The sequence below is a fragment of the Lepisosteus platostomus genome, chromosome 17, assembly GCF_059453375.1.
Source record: "Lepisosteus platostomus isolate fLepPlt1 chromosome 17, fLepPlt1.hap1, whole genome shotgun sequence".
NCBI lineage: Eukaryota > Metazoa > Chordata > Actinopteri > Semionotiformes > Lepisosteidae > Lepisosteus > Lepisosteus platostomus.
The window spans coordinates 24,210,324-24,226,601 of record NC_142627.1 but is presented as its reverse complement, the minus strand read 5'-3'; the positions used below and the strand labels follow the sequence as shown (position 1 = coordinate 24,226,601).

Sequence of the window (16,278 nt, the reverse complement as noted above, 5' to 3'; positions counted from 1 at the left end):
TTATTAAGTGTTAAGCTTCCTCTACCATGGTACCCTGGAGTCCTTGGCGCAGAGTATTGTAGATCATTGCCACAGCTTTATTTCATTCTTGTGTGTTTTCTGGGCACTTGGGAAGGTCTTAATAGGTACATCTGTCTGTGTTAACTCTCGTCTTTTTTGTTTGTAAGGAGGTGAGATGCATGCGGAACCTGTGCAGACCCATTACTTTTCTCCAGAAGTATGCCAGTGCTCTAACTTCCTGAGAATTTGTAGGCACATAATCTTCTTTAAGCTGTATGAATGTTTGTGAAGAATTTGACTTTGACTTGCCATAGCAATAGGAACAGATTGATCACAGGAAAATACACCATGGCTTTCAATAATAAAGGCTAGGAAGAATGCACTGTAAGAAGAATGCTTTTGTTTCATTTTATTTAAAATAGTGCTTCCTATATATTTATTTAAAACTCCAACAAAAATGTGTTGTAAAACTTAATTGTGGTTAAAGTGAATGATTAAATTATGGATTCCTATTGTTAGACCTATATATATAACCTCTTACGTAGTGTGTACAATATTGTTTTAACCTTCACCGAAGTTTGCATGTTAAAAGCGTGTTATAGGCCAGCAAGTCAGAAGTATTCTGCCTTTATTTTTAGTTCTGCAAGGCAATATAGCTGTTACTGCTACGCGACCCATAAGGCATCCGGTCATGCACAGAAATCAGACTATTAGCAACTCATCTGGTCTCACCCGGCAACTCCCATGTACAAATGCATTTCACATTGGGAGTTGACATTGGGATTGACATTGCTTTGCTCTTTCAGTACTGTGAGGGACAGTCCCTTCTTGTGTTCTGCAGGGTACCTTACTTAATCACATGAATTCGAGCAGTAGTACTTATGCCAAAAAACAGCAATATTGTATTTTGGCACACTGGAAAGACTAGAATTACTGGTGTAATGTATCCATGTAATGAAAATTTGACAAACAAATTGCAGAACATTTCTGTGCGTTGTAGCTAACAAATGACAAAGGATGTAAATTGACTTAATTCATAGAAGGAATAGGAAGCTTTGGGACTTATTGTCTTTAGTACAATACTAGCAAGTTGTCTTTCATGACATGTTTCATAGGTTGATGTTTCTGTGTTGTATGATTTATTAGGGATTTTTTTCAGTGATCACTATTTGAATAAACTGTGCTGTTTTGTGTACATTTTAGAGGCTAACTTTATGTTCGCTAATTTACAATAAAATATTCATTTTCAAGCTTTCGTTGGAGCTGTCATGAGTGTTACTGAATTGAAGCTTGTTTCCTGAAACCGAGGGCTTATAGTATTATGCAACCCCTTAGCCTTTATAATCTGTTTTGGGCGAACGTTGATAAATGGCAGTGGTGAAAGCTCTTTATTCAGGGTAGTGTGGCCTATACCACTTTTGTTGACCCCTACTGTCCTGTTATTTTTAAACCATTCCTGATAGGCTAGGATTTCCTCGGCCTGACCAGTTCTATTGGAACTGCTGAACAAAGTTTTCACGTGAGCTTCCAGCGATGAAGCACTGGAGTCCTTGCAGGAAAATGAAGGCAGTCATTTCACTAAACCACAAGTGGGAAAAGTGAGGCACCTCTGAAAACAAAATGTGTCTGGAGATGGAAAGATGTTGCGTCTGGATATTTTTGAAAGAAAGCGGGAAAAATCTGGGCTGTGCCTTGCTCTGACCGGGCAGTGTTTATGGTGTTTGTTTTGGATCAGCTGGTGGTCAAATAGTTTCAAAGGTTACTGAAAATTCCTGCAGGCTGCATCGAACAGGCTGAGCAGCTCTCAGTGTGCCAGGGAAAGGGAAAGAGGATCTAGCAGGAGCTCTGCGTCTGTGATATTTCAGCAGCGTTCTTGTTGAATCTGTGGTAGAAGTACTAATGAGTTTGTTTCCGAGGATTGCTGATCTAAATGGAATGGACTGGATAATCAGACCCAGACTGCAGCTGGGCTGAATGCCACAGCTTCCTGTGTCTACATATCCCATATGCAAAATGGCTGCTAACAGAAGCGAATGTGAAAGAAGTCTGTCTGAAGTTATGTTTGGTAGGTCTCTTTGCTTTTTTTTTCGACGAAAGTATGTTGAACATATTTAAGGAAACATAGGCACGTCTGGTTGATCTCAGTGATGGGGAATGTCTGTGGATGTGTGCGAAGCCCCAAAGAGGACTCTTACATAGACCCTGCCAAGGCTCCTTTAAGTCACACAGAGAATCCCGGAGGCAGAAGATACTTTCAGAGGAAGAAAAGAAGGAAATCTGGAAAACTACAAACAAGCAATTCTTTAAGAAGTCAAAGTGGAGAGAGCTCGCATGGAGAAAATGTACAATCTACAAGCATTTTATGGGAAGATGGGACCCAAGAAGATTACAGAAGACCTGGTGCTGTGGATTTCACGGCTGACGATGTGGAGAATTTGGGAGAGGATTTTGATCGTGTGAGAGGAGGGATGTGTTTGCAGTTCCCCTCAGCTGATCTTCCGAAGTCCTCTTCCTCTCTTCCAGAAGAGAGCACAGCAGATCCTCAAGGCTCACCCGTGCAGACAGTTCACACTGGGCTTCGTTGTGGGGGCGATAAGTGTGAGCCTGACCCCCTGCAGAAACAGCAGTATGAGCGACAGTTCACGAGAGCGAGCAGTCTGGGTGCTGGCGACCACCTTCTTCAGTCACTGGAGCTGGAAGACAGGACGGACAGTGGTTTTTCCAGATCGTTTGGGAATGTCCTTGAGCCCCATGAGCTTCGGAAAAGTGCAAGCACTGAGAATCCGTTACAGGTACCTGCCGATGGGTTTCCTAAAATTATCTGGACCACAGAAATACAGTATACCCAAAACAAAAGGCCCTATACCTACTGTGGAGGTTCCTGGTCGCAGGAATTTTCTCTTGACACTTTCCAAGCATCACCCAGGTATATACCAGAGGAAAATAAGGTAATATAATCAACAAATGTATAGCTTTGTATCGTGCCTGTTCTTACCTTAAGATGAGATATGATATATGTCTTATCCTTGCCTAGTGAAATAATAAGCAGAGGTTACAGTGTAAAACGTGTTTGTGCTGTATAGTGGGTTCTGTCCATTTACTGAATGAGTGGAAAAAGGAGTTTTCATGTAACAGAGTGGAAAGGTTCTGAGGCTGTGGAAGCCTTTGTGTGGCTCTCATTTGCTGTCAGAGAATGCTGCATGGAGCTCTGAAAAGAAAAAGGAACATGTCAGAAACCACAATGTTTGTCGGAGTATGTGAAGTCATTGTTACCATTTTTAAACAAGGAGGCTTTTGACGGCAAACCACAGGCAGGAAGATTCTTTTTTAAGAGCAGCTATTTCCAAGGGAATGAGTTCCTTATTTTCACCAGCATGTTTGTTTTATCTTATTCTTTCCACAGTGTTAGTCTGTGGACTTGAGGAGCTTTTTTAAACTATCCAAAAGCCACATTTCAGAGGCATTTGTCTACACCATTCACATTTTTTTACGTGCACTTTTTTCTAAATTTAACAAAACACTAAGGAGTATCACATCAGACTTTGGGCCAATAACAGTTTTAGTTTTTAATTCCTTACATGTTCTACGCTTCTATAATTGATCCACCGAATATCACTATATATGGGGAGGAGAACATTTTTTAAAATAAAATAAAAATCATTGTTAAAGTCTAAGCTCTGTATTAAAAACAAGAAGATTCAGGTTGGTATCAGAGATAAGAAACCTTAGATAATGCCAGCTGATTTTAAGGATACGTAAGCTTCATTGTTTGCTGTTCCGGGTGGTTTTACATTGAGTCATTAATTGTTATGTCATCACATTCTTGTACTTATGAATAGCATGAGCGCCCCACAGCCAAATCACTGTTGTTGGCAACATCTAGATGAGATGAAAACACTGTATTAACAAAGTAAGAATAATCAAGGGTCACAGGTATTTTTAAAGCTTGAATACCTTCAAGTTCAAATGAAAGCCCTGCAGTTTAAAGGTCCGAGGGTGCTTCAGCTGTCTCTTCTCGTTCACACAGGGTTAGGGCTAGGGGTGAGTGGAGTCTTGTGGTGAAGACTAGGTTTAGAAGTAAAGCTACAGATATTGTTGAGGTTTTTCCTGTGTCAAGGTTTAGGATTAAGGTTAACATAATTTGTTTCAAAGGCATGGTCAGGGTGAAGACTATGATTATTTTAACATTAAAACATTTTATTAAGGGGATTTTGTAACCCCTTTGTCTGAGGGCAAAAGGCTTGGGTGGGGTGGAATTTCCACAATGAGAAATCCTTCTCTTTTCAATACTGCTTAGTATGACGCAGGGTCACAGTGAGCACTGTGTACTTGTATTACGCATCAGAATTTCTGTTTTGGAGAACATTGCGTCTTGAGATTTATTTTTCTGTATGGATCCCTATCGTACAGTAAGTCGTGGTTTTGCCGATTCCATTACTTCCAGTCCCATAAATCCTGAAGATAAACGAAGAACTAGATTTCGAGTATGAATAATATGCTTTAGAAGGGGAAAACACAAATGAAGAATATCTAAAATAGGCTGTTGGAGTTACTTTCTTTTCTTGTTTTGTGTGAACACTAAAAGTCACGCTGTGTGGACAGAGAAATGGTTAATGCTGGAAAAAGAGACAGTATAGGTAGTGGGTGGACTAGGGAGTTGTAATTAGTGGAGTACCACATGGACCTATACTAGGACCACGGCTCTTTTTAAAATTTATTTCAATAGTCTTGATTCACATATACAGTAGTTACTAAAATTGTCAAATTTGCAGATGATACTAAAATAGGATGATTAGAAAATTAAGGTAGAAGCAAGCAGCAAAATGAGATTAAAAAAATAATTAGATAAAATTCATGACTGGGCTAACACCTAACAGGCAATGTATAAAATGGACAAGTGCAGAATATTACACGCGTGTAGCAAAAACTATAAACAATACAAAAGGGAAACGCTAAGTTTGTAGAAGCTTCTTAGGTGTTTTGGTCGCTTTTCATTCAGCCTACACCCAACAGACATTGTTGAGAAGTGATAAACGGCAAGAAATTACAAAAATCACCACGTTGAAAATATATACTCCTTCTCTGGAATTAGTCCAGAGAAGAGAAACCAGACACATTCTTTGGCTTAAAGGAATGTCCTGTGCTGACGGTGAAAAAACAGAACTTTTTAGTGTAAAAAAAAGAAGGGACCAAATATGAGGGGACCAGGTATTCAGAATGCTGAAAGGCCTTAACAAAGTCACTGCTGTGACCTTCTTCAGTATTAACAATGAAACATGAACCAGATGTCATACGTGGGGAAAATAAAGTGTAAATGCGTAAATTATGGCTGAAAACAGGGAGGCACTTCTTTACACAAAGATTTGTGGAAGTATGGAACAGGCCACTCTGTGTTGTTGATGTCAGAACCCTTACTTCTTTAAAGAAACAGCTGGATGCTGCTCATTGCCATACGACTAGATGGGCCGAACAGGCTCGTTTCGTTAGTAGTCTTTCCTCTGTTGCTATGTGCAGTTTTTATTGAGTCAGTCCACATGTCGGGTTAGCCACTGTGAAGAGCAGAAGGGTTATACGCATGCAACTGAAAGCAGTGCCGTCTGGAAGGATGTAATCCTGTACCCCAGGCATTCCTGAGACAAGTGGCATTTGTAAAAGCATTGTGTCCATTTTTAAAGGTTGTTGAATCTTTGAATAAATGGAAAAAAATGACCTTCCAATCAGAAAATCCAAAGTCTACAGCTAATGGCTACAAGACATCTCTGGCTCACATTCCATGACGTGTACACTGCCATCAATGTGGAATCTGGAATTCGTGACTGGCAAGAAGGGAAGAATTTGTTTTATTTGTAGTTTAAACAAAGTTTGGGTTGCTAAATGTCTACAAACCATTTCAGTATAAAACTGCTGGTGGTTCTTTCAGAGTGTTCAGGGCTTAGATTGAATAAAGATCTTTTGAAAACTTTCAACTTTTTATTGTTGGAAGCATTCCACAAAACACTTGAAGCTCACTGAGCAAAGTGTATCATGCTGTGTTTAAAAGAGACAGCTGTATCTTGGCCCTTCTCCTGATTTCCTCTGCACAATTTGGGATTTGTAAATCATTATCATTCATCTTATTTTGCCAGTTATTTGACCAAACTGAGAATAGTTCAGAAAGGCTCGCAGAAGTTAAGAATGAACTAGACGAATAAAAGTAGAGCAGAAATAATCTGACCATATGTTGTTGGAATATTTTTTAGGGTAAAGATCGACTTTAATTGTCCACTACATTCTTGGGTAATCACTATCTGATTTAGTGGATCAATTCCAAATAACTGTTTTTTATAAGAAAGTGTTTACATTTACACTAGATTTCAAATTCTTTGTCACTGTGTGGCTTGAAGTGATCCCACGATATCTTCCCATGCCTTGTCTCTAGCACACTGTACAGTATTTGTCTGTATTGTACAATCACAGTCACGGAAAACCCCACTTTAAATTGGGATACATTTGGGAAAAACAGATTTGTATATCTGGCCCCAGATTAGCAGGGTTCATTTTCTTATTCTACAAATTAGAAATTCCTTGATCTGTCATCGATTTATTTCCACAGACCTAGTAAGACACGATAGCAGTGGTTCCTGTTATTGTAACTTTAGCCATAAACACTGAAGAAAATGCCTTCCCAAACCGGGAGCAGGGCAGATTCCGAACTTATTTGCTGTTAGATTGTTGTGGTTGCACAACGGTGCTGTTGGCGTGAGATGCATGTGGGTGTCCTGCGTTGCAGATCTCCGATATCCACGTCACGGGGGAGTCCGAGGACATGTCCGCCAAGGAGAAGCTGCTGCTGTGGTCCAGGCAGATGACAGAAGGCTACGTCGGCGTGCGCTGCGAGAACTTCACTACCTCCTGGAGGGATGGGAGGCTATTTAATGCAATTATTCACAAGTACAGGTATTGCTTCTTCACATTTCTATTAAAACATTGGAAGTGAATGCAGTGGCTGTCTGCTCATTTCTCCTCTTCCAGTGCAGGTATATACAGTATCACTCAGTACCATTTCTTGAAATGGGAAGTGTTTGTAGGTTACCAGCAGGTTACCCTTGTTCTGATTCCCCAGTTTTCAGTTGACTACACTGCTCTCCATTCAGAAGAGAGTGTATTTTATGAATTTTATAGCTCACACGCTTTGTGCGTTTGTTACAAAATAAAGCGAGCAATCTTTAAATTGTTTGCAGATATTAAGGATTTTTCCAATTGGCAATTAACATTGTGCTCTTGTGTAAGCACTTAGAATGCTATAAAACTCCGGAAATGGACCTCAATGTTACAACTCCTGGAATTTCCTCTGTTTTCTAAATAACCCTCAGCTGTGTGAATTGTAGTTCAGTGCCAAGGGAGGTCTGCTGCAGATGGAAATGACCTTTCAAATATACGTTTCCACTTTTGTGATGTTAACCTCAAATGTGATGAGAATGCTCTCATATTTGTTTTGATTTAACACTGTCATTTAAATTAATGATTTGAATTGAAATTGAAATGTCTGCTTCATTTACAGCTACAGTATTTATCAGCACCCTGCAGTTTTATTTTTGTGAAACACTTTATAATGCGTCCAGGATGCACATTTTCATCAGTCACTGAAATCAGTGGTATTTCATTATTGTCTAAGCTAAAAGAATAAATGCTGACAAACACAGCAAACCTTGCAGACAGCAACAATCAAACTGACATTCTTTTGAGCCTAAATAAACTTTCAAGTGTTTATGTGACTAAAACATTCTGCTGAGCCTGCTCTTCAGCAAGTCCCGTTATGTTTCATGTTCTGAATAGAAGCTGAAAATTCCCCAATTAGATTAATCCAGTGGCCACATGAAAAGTGTCAAAAGAGTACCAAGTTTGTTCAGTGTCCTTGGCTTTATAAGAAATTGCTTTTATTTCTCAGAGATGCGTTTCACTTCTGTGTATTGTAGTGCTATAGAATACACAAGATTGGTTTATGATGCAGTACATATGTTGTCAAAATGCTCACACAGTATCTGTCTGAGTCAGCTAGAGAAACAGAAAATAAATAACTTCCTTGCTTGGAACCTAGAATATAAAGCCTGGCATGTAACTAAAGGGGTGTTAATTTAATTAAAGCTCTTACAGCCCAGTCTTGAGCCACTCGTATCGTGAAGCAGTTTTAATGTTCGTCCTCCATGGTGTTTACACAGTATATGGAATAGTGAATGCCTTTTCTCTTTTCGTTATCTGCTGACAGTTCAGAAGTGTATCCACTCTGAAATGAGGAGGACTAAAGAGTAATGTTATTTCTTCCACCATTGTTTTCGAACGTTTATGAAACCCAAACCCCTTGGCAATAAGCCATGTGACTGGAATGAAATTTGGTGTGTTGTCTAGGAGAGGTTCTCTCTCAAGATACTTCTGGTACATTGCTACATGGGCAACACAGAGGGATAATCACAGAGGGATAGCCTGTGAACATTGATTAGTCATATATAACCTTTGACCTGTCATTCTGTTCAAATGAAAAAATCTCCAGAAGGTTTGCAGACAGATACAAGTTATCATGGAGCACAGATAGGAGCCCTTGTGATCACCAGCATAGAGTGTTCCTGCCTGTGGAGCACATATTGGAAACCTTATTTACTCTATAGAAAAACACGTTTGCCCGTGAAAAGGAATATATTGATTTGGCCAATGATGAACACTGATTGCAGTATTGTATTGTTTATTTCTTTTGGGTCTTTTGAGAGGTCCTATCCACCTACTGGATTACATTTAACAACAAAAGTATATAATAATATAATAATTATATTTGAACTGAAGGTTCTTCATTGAAAATTGAAAGGATAATTTCACCATACCCCGTTTTCCTTAAATAAACATAAAAACAAAAATAAAAGTGGTTAAAATGTGATTTTTCTGTTACCTGCAGGCCGGACCTGGTTGACATGAACAGAGTTTCTTCTCAGAACAGCCGATCAAACTTGGAGCAGGCGTTTTCTGTAGCAGAACAGTTAGGTGTTGCAAGACTTCTTGATCCGGAGGGTGAGCAGATCTTGTTGATCATAATTTTTTTTGGCAAGTGTCATTTGGGAATAGAAAAGCTGATTGTTTTTTAACCATTATGCCAGATATCCTACTTCACTGTAAGCAAACCGCAAAAGTGTAAATGTTTGATATTTTATCCGATTTTAAAATAAACATGATGGCAAATGAAGCAAAGAAAGGGGAAAAGATAAGAAATACCAAACAAGAAATGTATTGCTTGAATAGTAGTATCTTGAAATACTAAAAACTACTTAAAAGTACTACAGTAATTGTAAAATTAATTTGGGACTATAAACCAAAAATAGTGTACGGTATATCTTTAGATTTAAACACTAAATAAAATAAAATGTGGTGATGTGTTTCTTTGCCCTTAATTAGACGTTGATGTGCAGTCTCCTGACGAGAAGTCTGTCATCACATATGTTTCAACCCTGTATGATGTTTTCCCCAAAGTGCCAGAGGGTGGAGAGGGCATCAGTGCCAATGTAAGTGAAGTACTCAGAACATCTGTGCACTTCAGGCCCACTGAGGCTGGAGATAAAGTCCCCTCAATACATTTATCAGTGGTTATGAAGTTCACCTTTTTTCTATTGTTTCCTTTTTTTTTCTTTATCTTCAATAGTTGGTGGAATTTGCTTTTGGTACAGCAAGAGGTCTGTTGGTTATTTTCACAAATAACAATGGGAAAGAGGGCAACCTTAGAAACACCAAGAGGAACAGAATGCTCTTGAATTTAGCTGAAGCTAAGGGTTAGGATTCAGAGATCACGTTTATTGCATTTGCTCACTGGGGCATATTTAAGTTCTTGAAGCTCTGCCAGCACTCAGGATAAACTTGCAGAATGGTGGTCAGAACTCATCTGAGTTTGGCTTTATGAAAATCTTGCTCTGGATTAGAGTCCTGAGCTTTGAAGGTGGTTTCCAATTGGAATGTAATGCTGGTGTCATACAGGATGCTTATAAAGTAAACTGGTATTTTTAAACAACTGTATTGAAAACAATATTTATTGCATCATAAAACATTTTTTGTGATGTTTACCTGAATAGGAAATATAAATTATTCTTTATTATGGAGTTATGGATGTCTCGGTTTGATTATTTAGTAGAGAAAACTTTTAGAAAGAGCGGCCTTTTTAATCAGTTTCACATTTTATAAAAATGTGGCTACCTCCTTTGTATTGTTATTGTAGTTCATCAGTAGTCAGAGTGTGAAAGTATCTGTGAGAGAGTTCCATTCTCGATTTCCTTCTTAACAAAAAGTCCATTCATGGTTCAAAACAAAAGGAGTCAAGACTAACTGTTGATAGATGAGAAGTAAGAGATGTTTGTTTGTCTGTTAGTATACTAGTGTAAATATACTATTTCACTTCCATTCCTGTTTAAGAACCGCACCCTTTATTGATAATTTAGCTTGTTTTTAATTGTGATGTAAACTGCAAGTGTTATGTTCAGTAACTAAAAAGTTTTTGACGTGGTGGATTGAACTCATGAGACGAGTTTCAACAGGCTAAAACCTTCTAGAAATTTATCTTTACAGAAGCAGATCATTCTGTTCTTCAGAAGTTATTATAGGCTAATATTGCTGGATAAACATTAAAGAGGAATATAGGTTTTCAATTTTTGAAAGAAATACCCAAGATTTTTGTTAAAGATATTTTATTAATCTTAATAGCTCTCACGAGAATGTGAATAATTTAAAGGATAAATAAATGTACTGTATGTACTCACACTCTTAAATAAAATCTTGCATTTTTTTTGCAATTTTGCAGTTAAATTTAAGAGGCGTTTTTACCTTAGCTTTTATGCCCTAGGTGTGTGTTGTGCGACCTGAATTAAAATGTGTTTTTTTCCTTGGCTTGTATTGCTATAGGACGTTGATATCAAATGGGTGGAATATCAGAACATGGTAAAATACCTCATGCAGTGGATCAAACATCATGTGACCGTAATGTCAGATAGAATGTTCCCGAACAGTCCTGTGGAGCTCAAGGTAAGGGCTTTGAAACTGCTAAAAGGCAGATGGAGGGACAGGTCCCTCAAGTGGTGGTGAGGATCTGGGGCAGAGCTGGCCAGGAATCTTCCACATGTTACAGAATGTCACAGCAGTAGTGGTGTGTTGTCTAGAGGCTACTTGAGTTTGGGCGCTGTGCCTCTGAAAATGTGTACTTGTAGCTGCTCTGTGTGCACTCCACCTCTGCTGTGGGCAAGAGAAGCAAGGGAGGCAGCTTATCGTCTTGCATGTGATCCGGCTCTCCCGGGTCAGCGCCGGGCGCAGCCGTGAGCCACTCAATTCCGCCCTGGCACAAAATAAAGGGCGGAGGAAAAAAAACAACAGCTTGCATTTAGTTTTTATTTAAATCAAATGAATTGAAGTGGAGAACCGGCAGTTGCTTCCTATGTCTTTGCATTTCTCCTGATCTCTTTTCTGGAGCTTGTCCACGTTGCACTTGGTAAAGTCGCATATTTGTGAGTTTCAGAGAGAAGTGCGTGTGCCATGATCATCTTGGCGTGGTGGAAATCAATCTCTGCCATTTCTGAAATTCAGTACTTGAGAGACAGATAAGGCCTTAGGCAGGTTACCTGTGTGTTTATAAAGCCTATATGGCACAGCCTAGCGTCTCTTTTTTTATTGAATCGTTTTGCCTTCTGAAACAGTCACTGAAGGGACGCGGCGCACAGCTGGATTTAACTGGAACAGCTGCTGACTGTTTGTCAGAGCGAGCCACTGGCGAGCTCAGAAGCTGCTACTGCAAGCAAGCCTGCAGAGGTTCGACAGGTGCAGGACATAGCCCAGCGCTGACTGCAGTACTGCTCTGTTTTGTGTGCTTGAGACACTGTCGATAAAGGCATTTCACAGACATCCTAATTTACTTTCTCCTTTTTTACAGGCACTTTATAACCAGTATTTGCAGTTTAAAGACAGTGAAATTCCACCGAAAGAGAATGAGAAATCCAAAATCAAGCAGCTCTATAAAATGCTGGAGGTATGTAAATATATAGTTCTATTTCTTCAGGTATGAATATTTTGTGTATTTTTTCCAGAGTGGCTTTTAATAGAATGGTTTGTTTTGAAAGGTGTGGATTGAGTTTGGCCGCATAAAGCTACCCCAGGGATATCACCCGAATGAGGTGGAGAAGGAGTGGGGGAAGCTGATCGTTGGCATGCTCGAGAGAGAGAAGAGCTTAAGGCCAGAAGTCGAGAGGTATGGAGTGGCTCTGTCTTGCAGTTTGAATGTGAAGTATATAAAAAGTATATAAGAAGTATATTTGCTGAGTTTCAAGTTGTTGTGCCTCGTTCACGTTGTCGATCCCTTTCATTACACAATTCCAAGGTTGGTTTCGGCAGGTAAACTGTTTTTATAACAAACATCCTTGAATCTTCTCTTGATTTTTTTTGTCATAAGTAAGACATCAGCTCATTTTCTTCTGATTATTTTTCAACCTGGAAAAGCCTGGAAAGGCATGATGTCTAGTAAAGGCTCAGTTTACTTTTTCTGTACCCTTTCAGTTTTATATTTCAGAAAATCAACTACACATTTCATGCAGTGATTGGTTATACAAAGTTACTTTGATCAAGCCGTTGCTCATGCTTTTTATTGGTTCAAGTGCTCCACTGTGCATTGCTGATGGTACCCAAGGAGTGATTTTAATTTGACCCAGATTCCTGCTGTTCTCTCCCAGAACTGAAATCTTAAGAACATCTCAGTTTTTGAAAGAGAGTCATCTTTCAAAGGGGTCTTTTATTGCTACAAACTCATTTTTACTTTATTTAAAAATGCTGTATTTGTTCTCTTACATTTATTTTGCATAAGCTACTTTTGCCAATGTTATTGTCGCTGGAAAATGTGAGCATTAGACATAATCAAATAAAGAACCTTTTTTATTTGATGGAAAAAAATGCAAATCTGGAATCGGTAGTAAAATTCATGTCTTGCAGCACTTAAGAAGAAACAGAAGCAAATAGAGGTTTTCAGGATCCAGAATAATACTGAATGGCATTAGTCTTTTCTCTTAACTTTGGGGGAAAAAAAGGAATTTAAAGGCTCGGAAATGTACATAAATTATTTCACTGATGAAGTATCTAAAAGTCTAAAACCATTTATAGTAATCTTATTTTTCTGTGAATCCTATGTGGATGATATTGTATATCTTAGAATGCTTATATGAAAATGAAATTGATCTGAAGCACTTTAAAATGCTCGTTCTGACATTAGCTGATGTAACTTCCTTAGGTACAGTAAAGCATCGATCAGTGCTTGTGTGTGAGTTCTTTTCACGGTAAAAGGAACCAGCCGTTCTTTCTCAGTCAACCCCCTTTTCGAGTAGATGAGTCTATAATTTCCTTCGATATGGTTCCTATAAATGTATGAGAAAGAGCGAAGAGTCCTGCTGTATGTTGCTCAGCGATCTATATCCGCGATGAGCTTCAGAAGTGCTTGGAAAGTTGCACCAAGGACTAAGTAGTGGTGCTGTTGGTCGTTTGTGTGGTGTAATTGAATCTATAATTTGTACAAGAAACAGAAGTGAGGAAGCTATCAGAGTAAGTGTTTGAAGTATAACAGCGACGTCACTTAAAAGTGTCTTGCATGCTGTGTGACGCTTTCTAAATCACAGCAGTAAAGGTAAGAATTGTGTCAGAAACTCATTTTTAAACTATCTTTAAAATATATTCCAAAATACATTGTTTTTCTTTAATCTGATGTTATTGTTTAACTTTGAAAAAAAATGTTTGAGGGATTTAAATAGGTTGAATCACTTCCCCTAACCCTATTTTTTCCCATAAGCTCTTAAGTTTACCAACCACAAATGTACCTCCTGCAAGGGTTTTCAGGAACATAACTGCAGGTGGCAAGGGCTTACTGTATATCTTTTTTCAGACCCTAGTATTAAAGAACACCCTTGAAAGCTCCGGCTCACTTTTGGGTTTTGATGCTTTTCTAATAGGCATGCCTTTTTACCTTCAGAATTATCTTGCAAGGTTTTGTTTACACAGATTGAACGTCGAGAGCATGTTGGATTTTTGTTAGGATTTGTTTTGGGTTTTGAAATGAAATAACCTCATTCTTGCTGCTAAGTAGGATCCAACAGTTACGGAGATAAATACGGGGTGGTGCAATGCAGTAAAACCATTTATTGCCAAGAGAGCTAATCCCCCCTAAGTACTGTTTGATTAAAAAGTGAAAATCGGAGGTTGTCAGCAAAATGTACACCTTAAAGTGATTTGCACCACACCCACACCAAAAATGAAACTGTCTGGACCTGTGCTGGATTGCCAGTGTTGGTGCTGAAAGATTACATATCCATTTATGGCTTGAAGCACCATCCCAAAAAACTTGATGCAAATTTTTGTTCCCTCTCTGCGTGTCGACTGCACACCTCAAAGCCTATAAGTAGGAGCCTCTTACACACTGTCTACCACTCAGTGTGTGTACAGGAATATCATGTGCAGGAAGGCTCTCCGAAACTCAAACCTGGCATCCTTTGTCCTTGTAGGAGGAGTGGTGTGGTTCTGAATAGGGTATTATGTTTTAAGTTGTGCACAATGCACAGCAATCTTTCATACTGCAGCAGCGTGTCGTCTGTCAGTAACAGCACACTCACCAGCATCGGCTCCACAGAGAACCTGCTGTCAGTCCCCTGTGAGCCCACACTCATTGAAACATCCCTGGTTTTCAATAACAACCCAGTGTATGGAGCCAGGTAAAACTCTTGAGAAGAGAGGCATGTTTGTCTATTCTTATTGCACTTTTCCGTTTCAGACTTTTAAAATACTAGGGATTTGAATGGAAACGTTCATCAGGACTCTGCATACTGTTGTAGTCACTCCTGATTAATTTTGAGTAATTTTCATATACAGGTATGCAGTATTAGAAAATGTTTTTCCCTTTTTTTCAGGCTTGAAATGCTGCAGCAGATTGCAAACAGGGTGCAACGTGACTGTGTGGCCGGAGAAGACAAGTTAGTGCTGGCACGCAATGCCCTTCAGTCCGTAAGTCACTATGCTCTGCTCCTTAATCCTGGAATCAGTTTTCCCCTTCTGAATTTTCTGGATGGTTACTGAGTGTTTAGTTGTTTAGTTTATTATGCTAGTATGTTCACAGTTACAAATCACTGTAACAGAATTGCACTTTTAATCCTTGGATTTGTTGCTAATAAATCCAGCTTTCTGGAGAAAAAAAAAGTAATTAAATTGCACTGAAGGGAAATGTACGAGTTGGAACGTGTTCTGTATTTTTCTAGGATGCAAAGCGACTGGAGTCCGGAATACAGTTCCAGAATGAAGCGGAGATTGCTGGATATTTGCTGGAATGTGAGAACCTTCTTCGACAGCAAGTTGTTGACATCCAAATTCTTCTGGATGGGAAATACTACCTTGCGGATCAGCTTGTTCAGCGGTATAGTGGAGCTTTTATTACCATTCCTGCTGGTACTCTTAGTAATATTGCTGCATGTTGACTAATAGCAAGAAGAAAACAATTCTTTTAACATAGCGAGTATTACCCGAAGGAGCATCAAGTTTATACATGTATCTGCTTAATTATGAGATTTTAATCAAATCTTGTAGTACTTTTAAAACGTCAAAGTTTCAAAATGTATATAGTTTCAGAATCTTAATGCAGAAACTGGGACTCATTTTGCAGTTCTAGCTGTTTTACACACCCTCTCTTATTTCAGAGTGTCGAAGATTCGGGATGACCTCCTGACTCTCAAGGCAGAGTGCTCTTCGGTGTATAGTAAAGGCCGCACTCTCACGACAGAGCAGACCAAGCTGATGATTTCAGGAATAACCCAAAGCTTGAACTCGGGGTTCTCACAGAATCTCAACCCGGGCTTGACGCCGTCTTTAACGCCCGGACTGATGCCAGGGGTGTCCCCCGGACTCACCACTGCCTTCACTTCCAGCCTGAGCCCGAGTCTGACTCCCTCCTTCACGGCAGCCATGACCCCTGGACTGCAGCCCCTGGCGGTGCAGAGTTACGCGGGGGGAATGGACTCGGGAGCACTCCAGCAGCTGAAACTCATGCAAATCCGGAAACCCCTCATGAAGTCCTCGCTGGCTGACCCCAACATGACGGAGGAAGAGGTCAACATGAATTTTGTGCAGGACCTCTTGAACTGGGTCGAAGAAATGCAGGTGAGAACTGGGAGTTAGTTTATTTTTCTTATGTATTTTCCCCCAGTCAGACTGGGCTGAAATTGGAGCTAAAACAATATACTGCATCCCTGTTTAATACTGCCG

At 39.4% G+C, this 16,278-nt stretch overlaps 1 protein-coding gene across 28 annotated transcripts in view; it reads left to right on the top strand.

The window, feature by feature from the left end:
* The window catches only part of dst (dystonin), a 173,257-nt gene that overhangs the window by 61,078 nt on the left and 95,901 nt on the right, over positions 1–16,278 (top strand). For 25 of the 28 annotated variants that reach the window (XM_088610623.1, XM_088610621.1, XM_088610638.1 and 22 more), the window contains 9 exons: positions 6,770–6,936; positions 8,924–9,036; positions 9,418–9,524; positions 10,909–11,028; positions 11,927–12,022; positions 12,114–12,241; positions 14,934–15,027; positions 15,279–15,433; positions 15,714–16,173. In XM_088610623.1, the coding sequence (XP_088466749.1) occupies positions 6,770–6,936; positions 8,924–9,036; positions 9,418–9,524; positions 10,909–11,028; positions 11,927–12,022; positions 12,114–12,241; positions 14,934–15,027; positions 15,279–15,433; positions 15,714–16,173 (1,440 nt within the window). Of the gene's footprint in view, positions 1–1,752; positions 2,793–6,769; positions 6,937–8,923; positions 9,037–9,417; positions 9,525–10,908; positions 11,029–11,926; positions 12,023–12,113; positions 12,242–14,456; positions 14,739–14,933; positions 15,028–15,278; positions 15,434–15,713; positions 16,174–16,278 lie in introns of those variants that run through there. The other 3 variants (XM_088610634.1, XM_088610649.1, XM_088610641.1) reach the window with 3 other exon arrangements.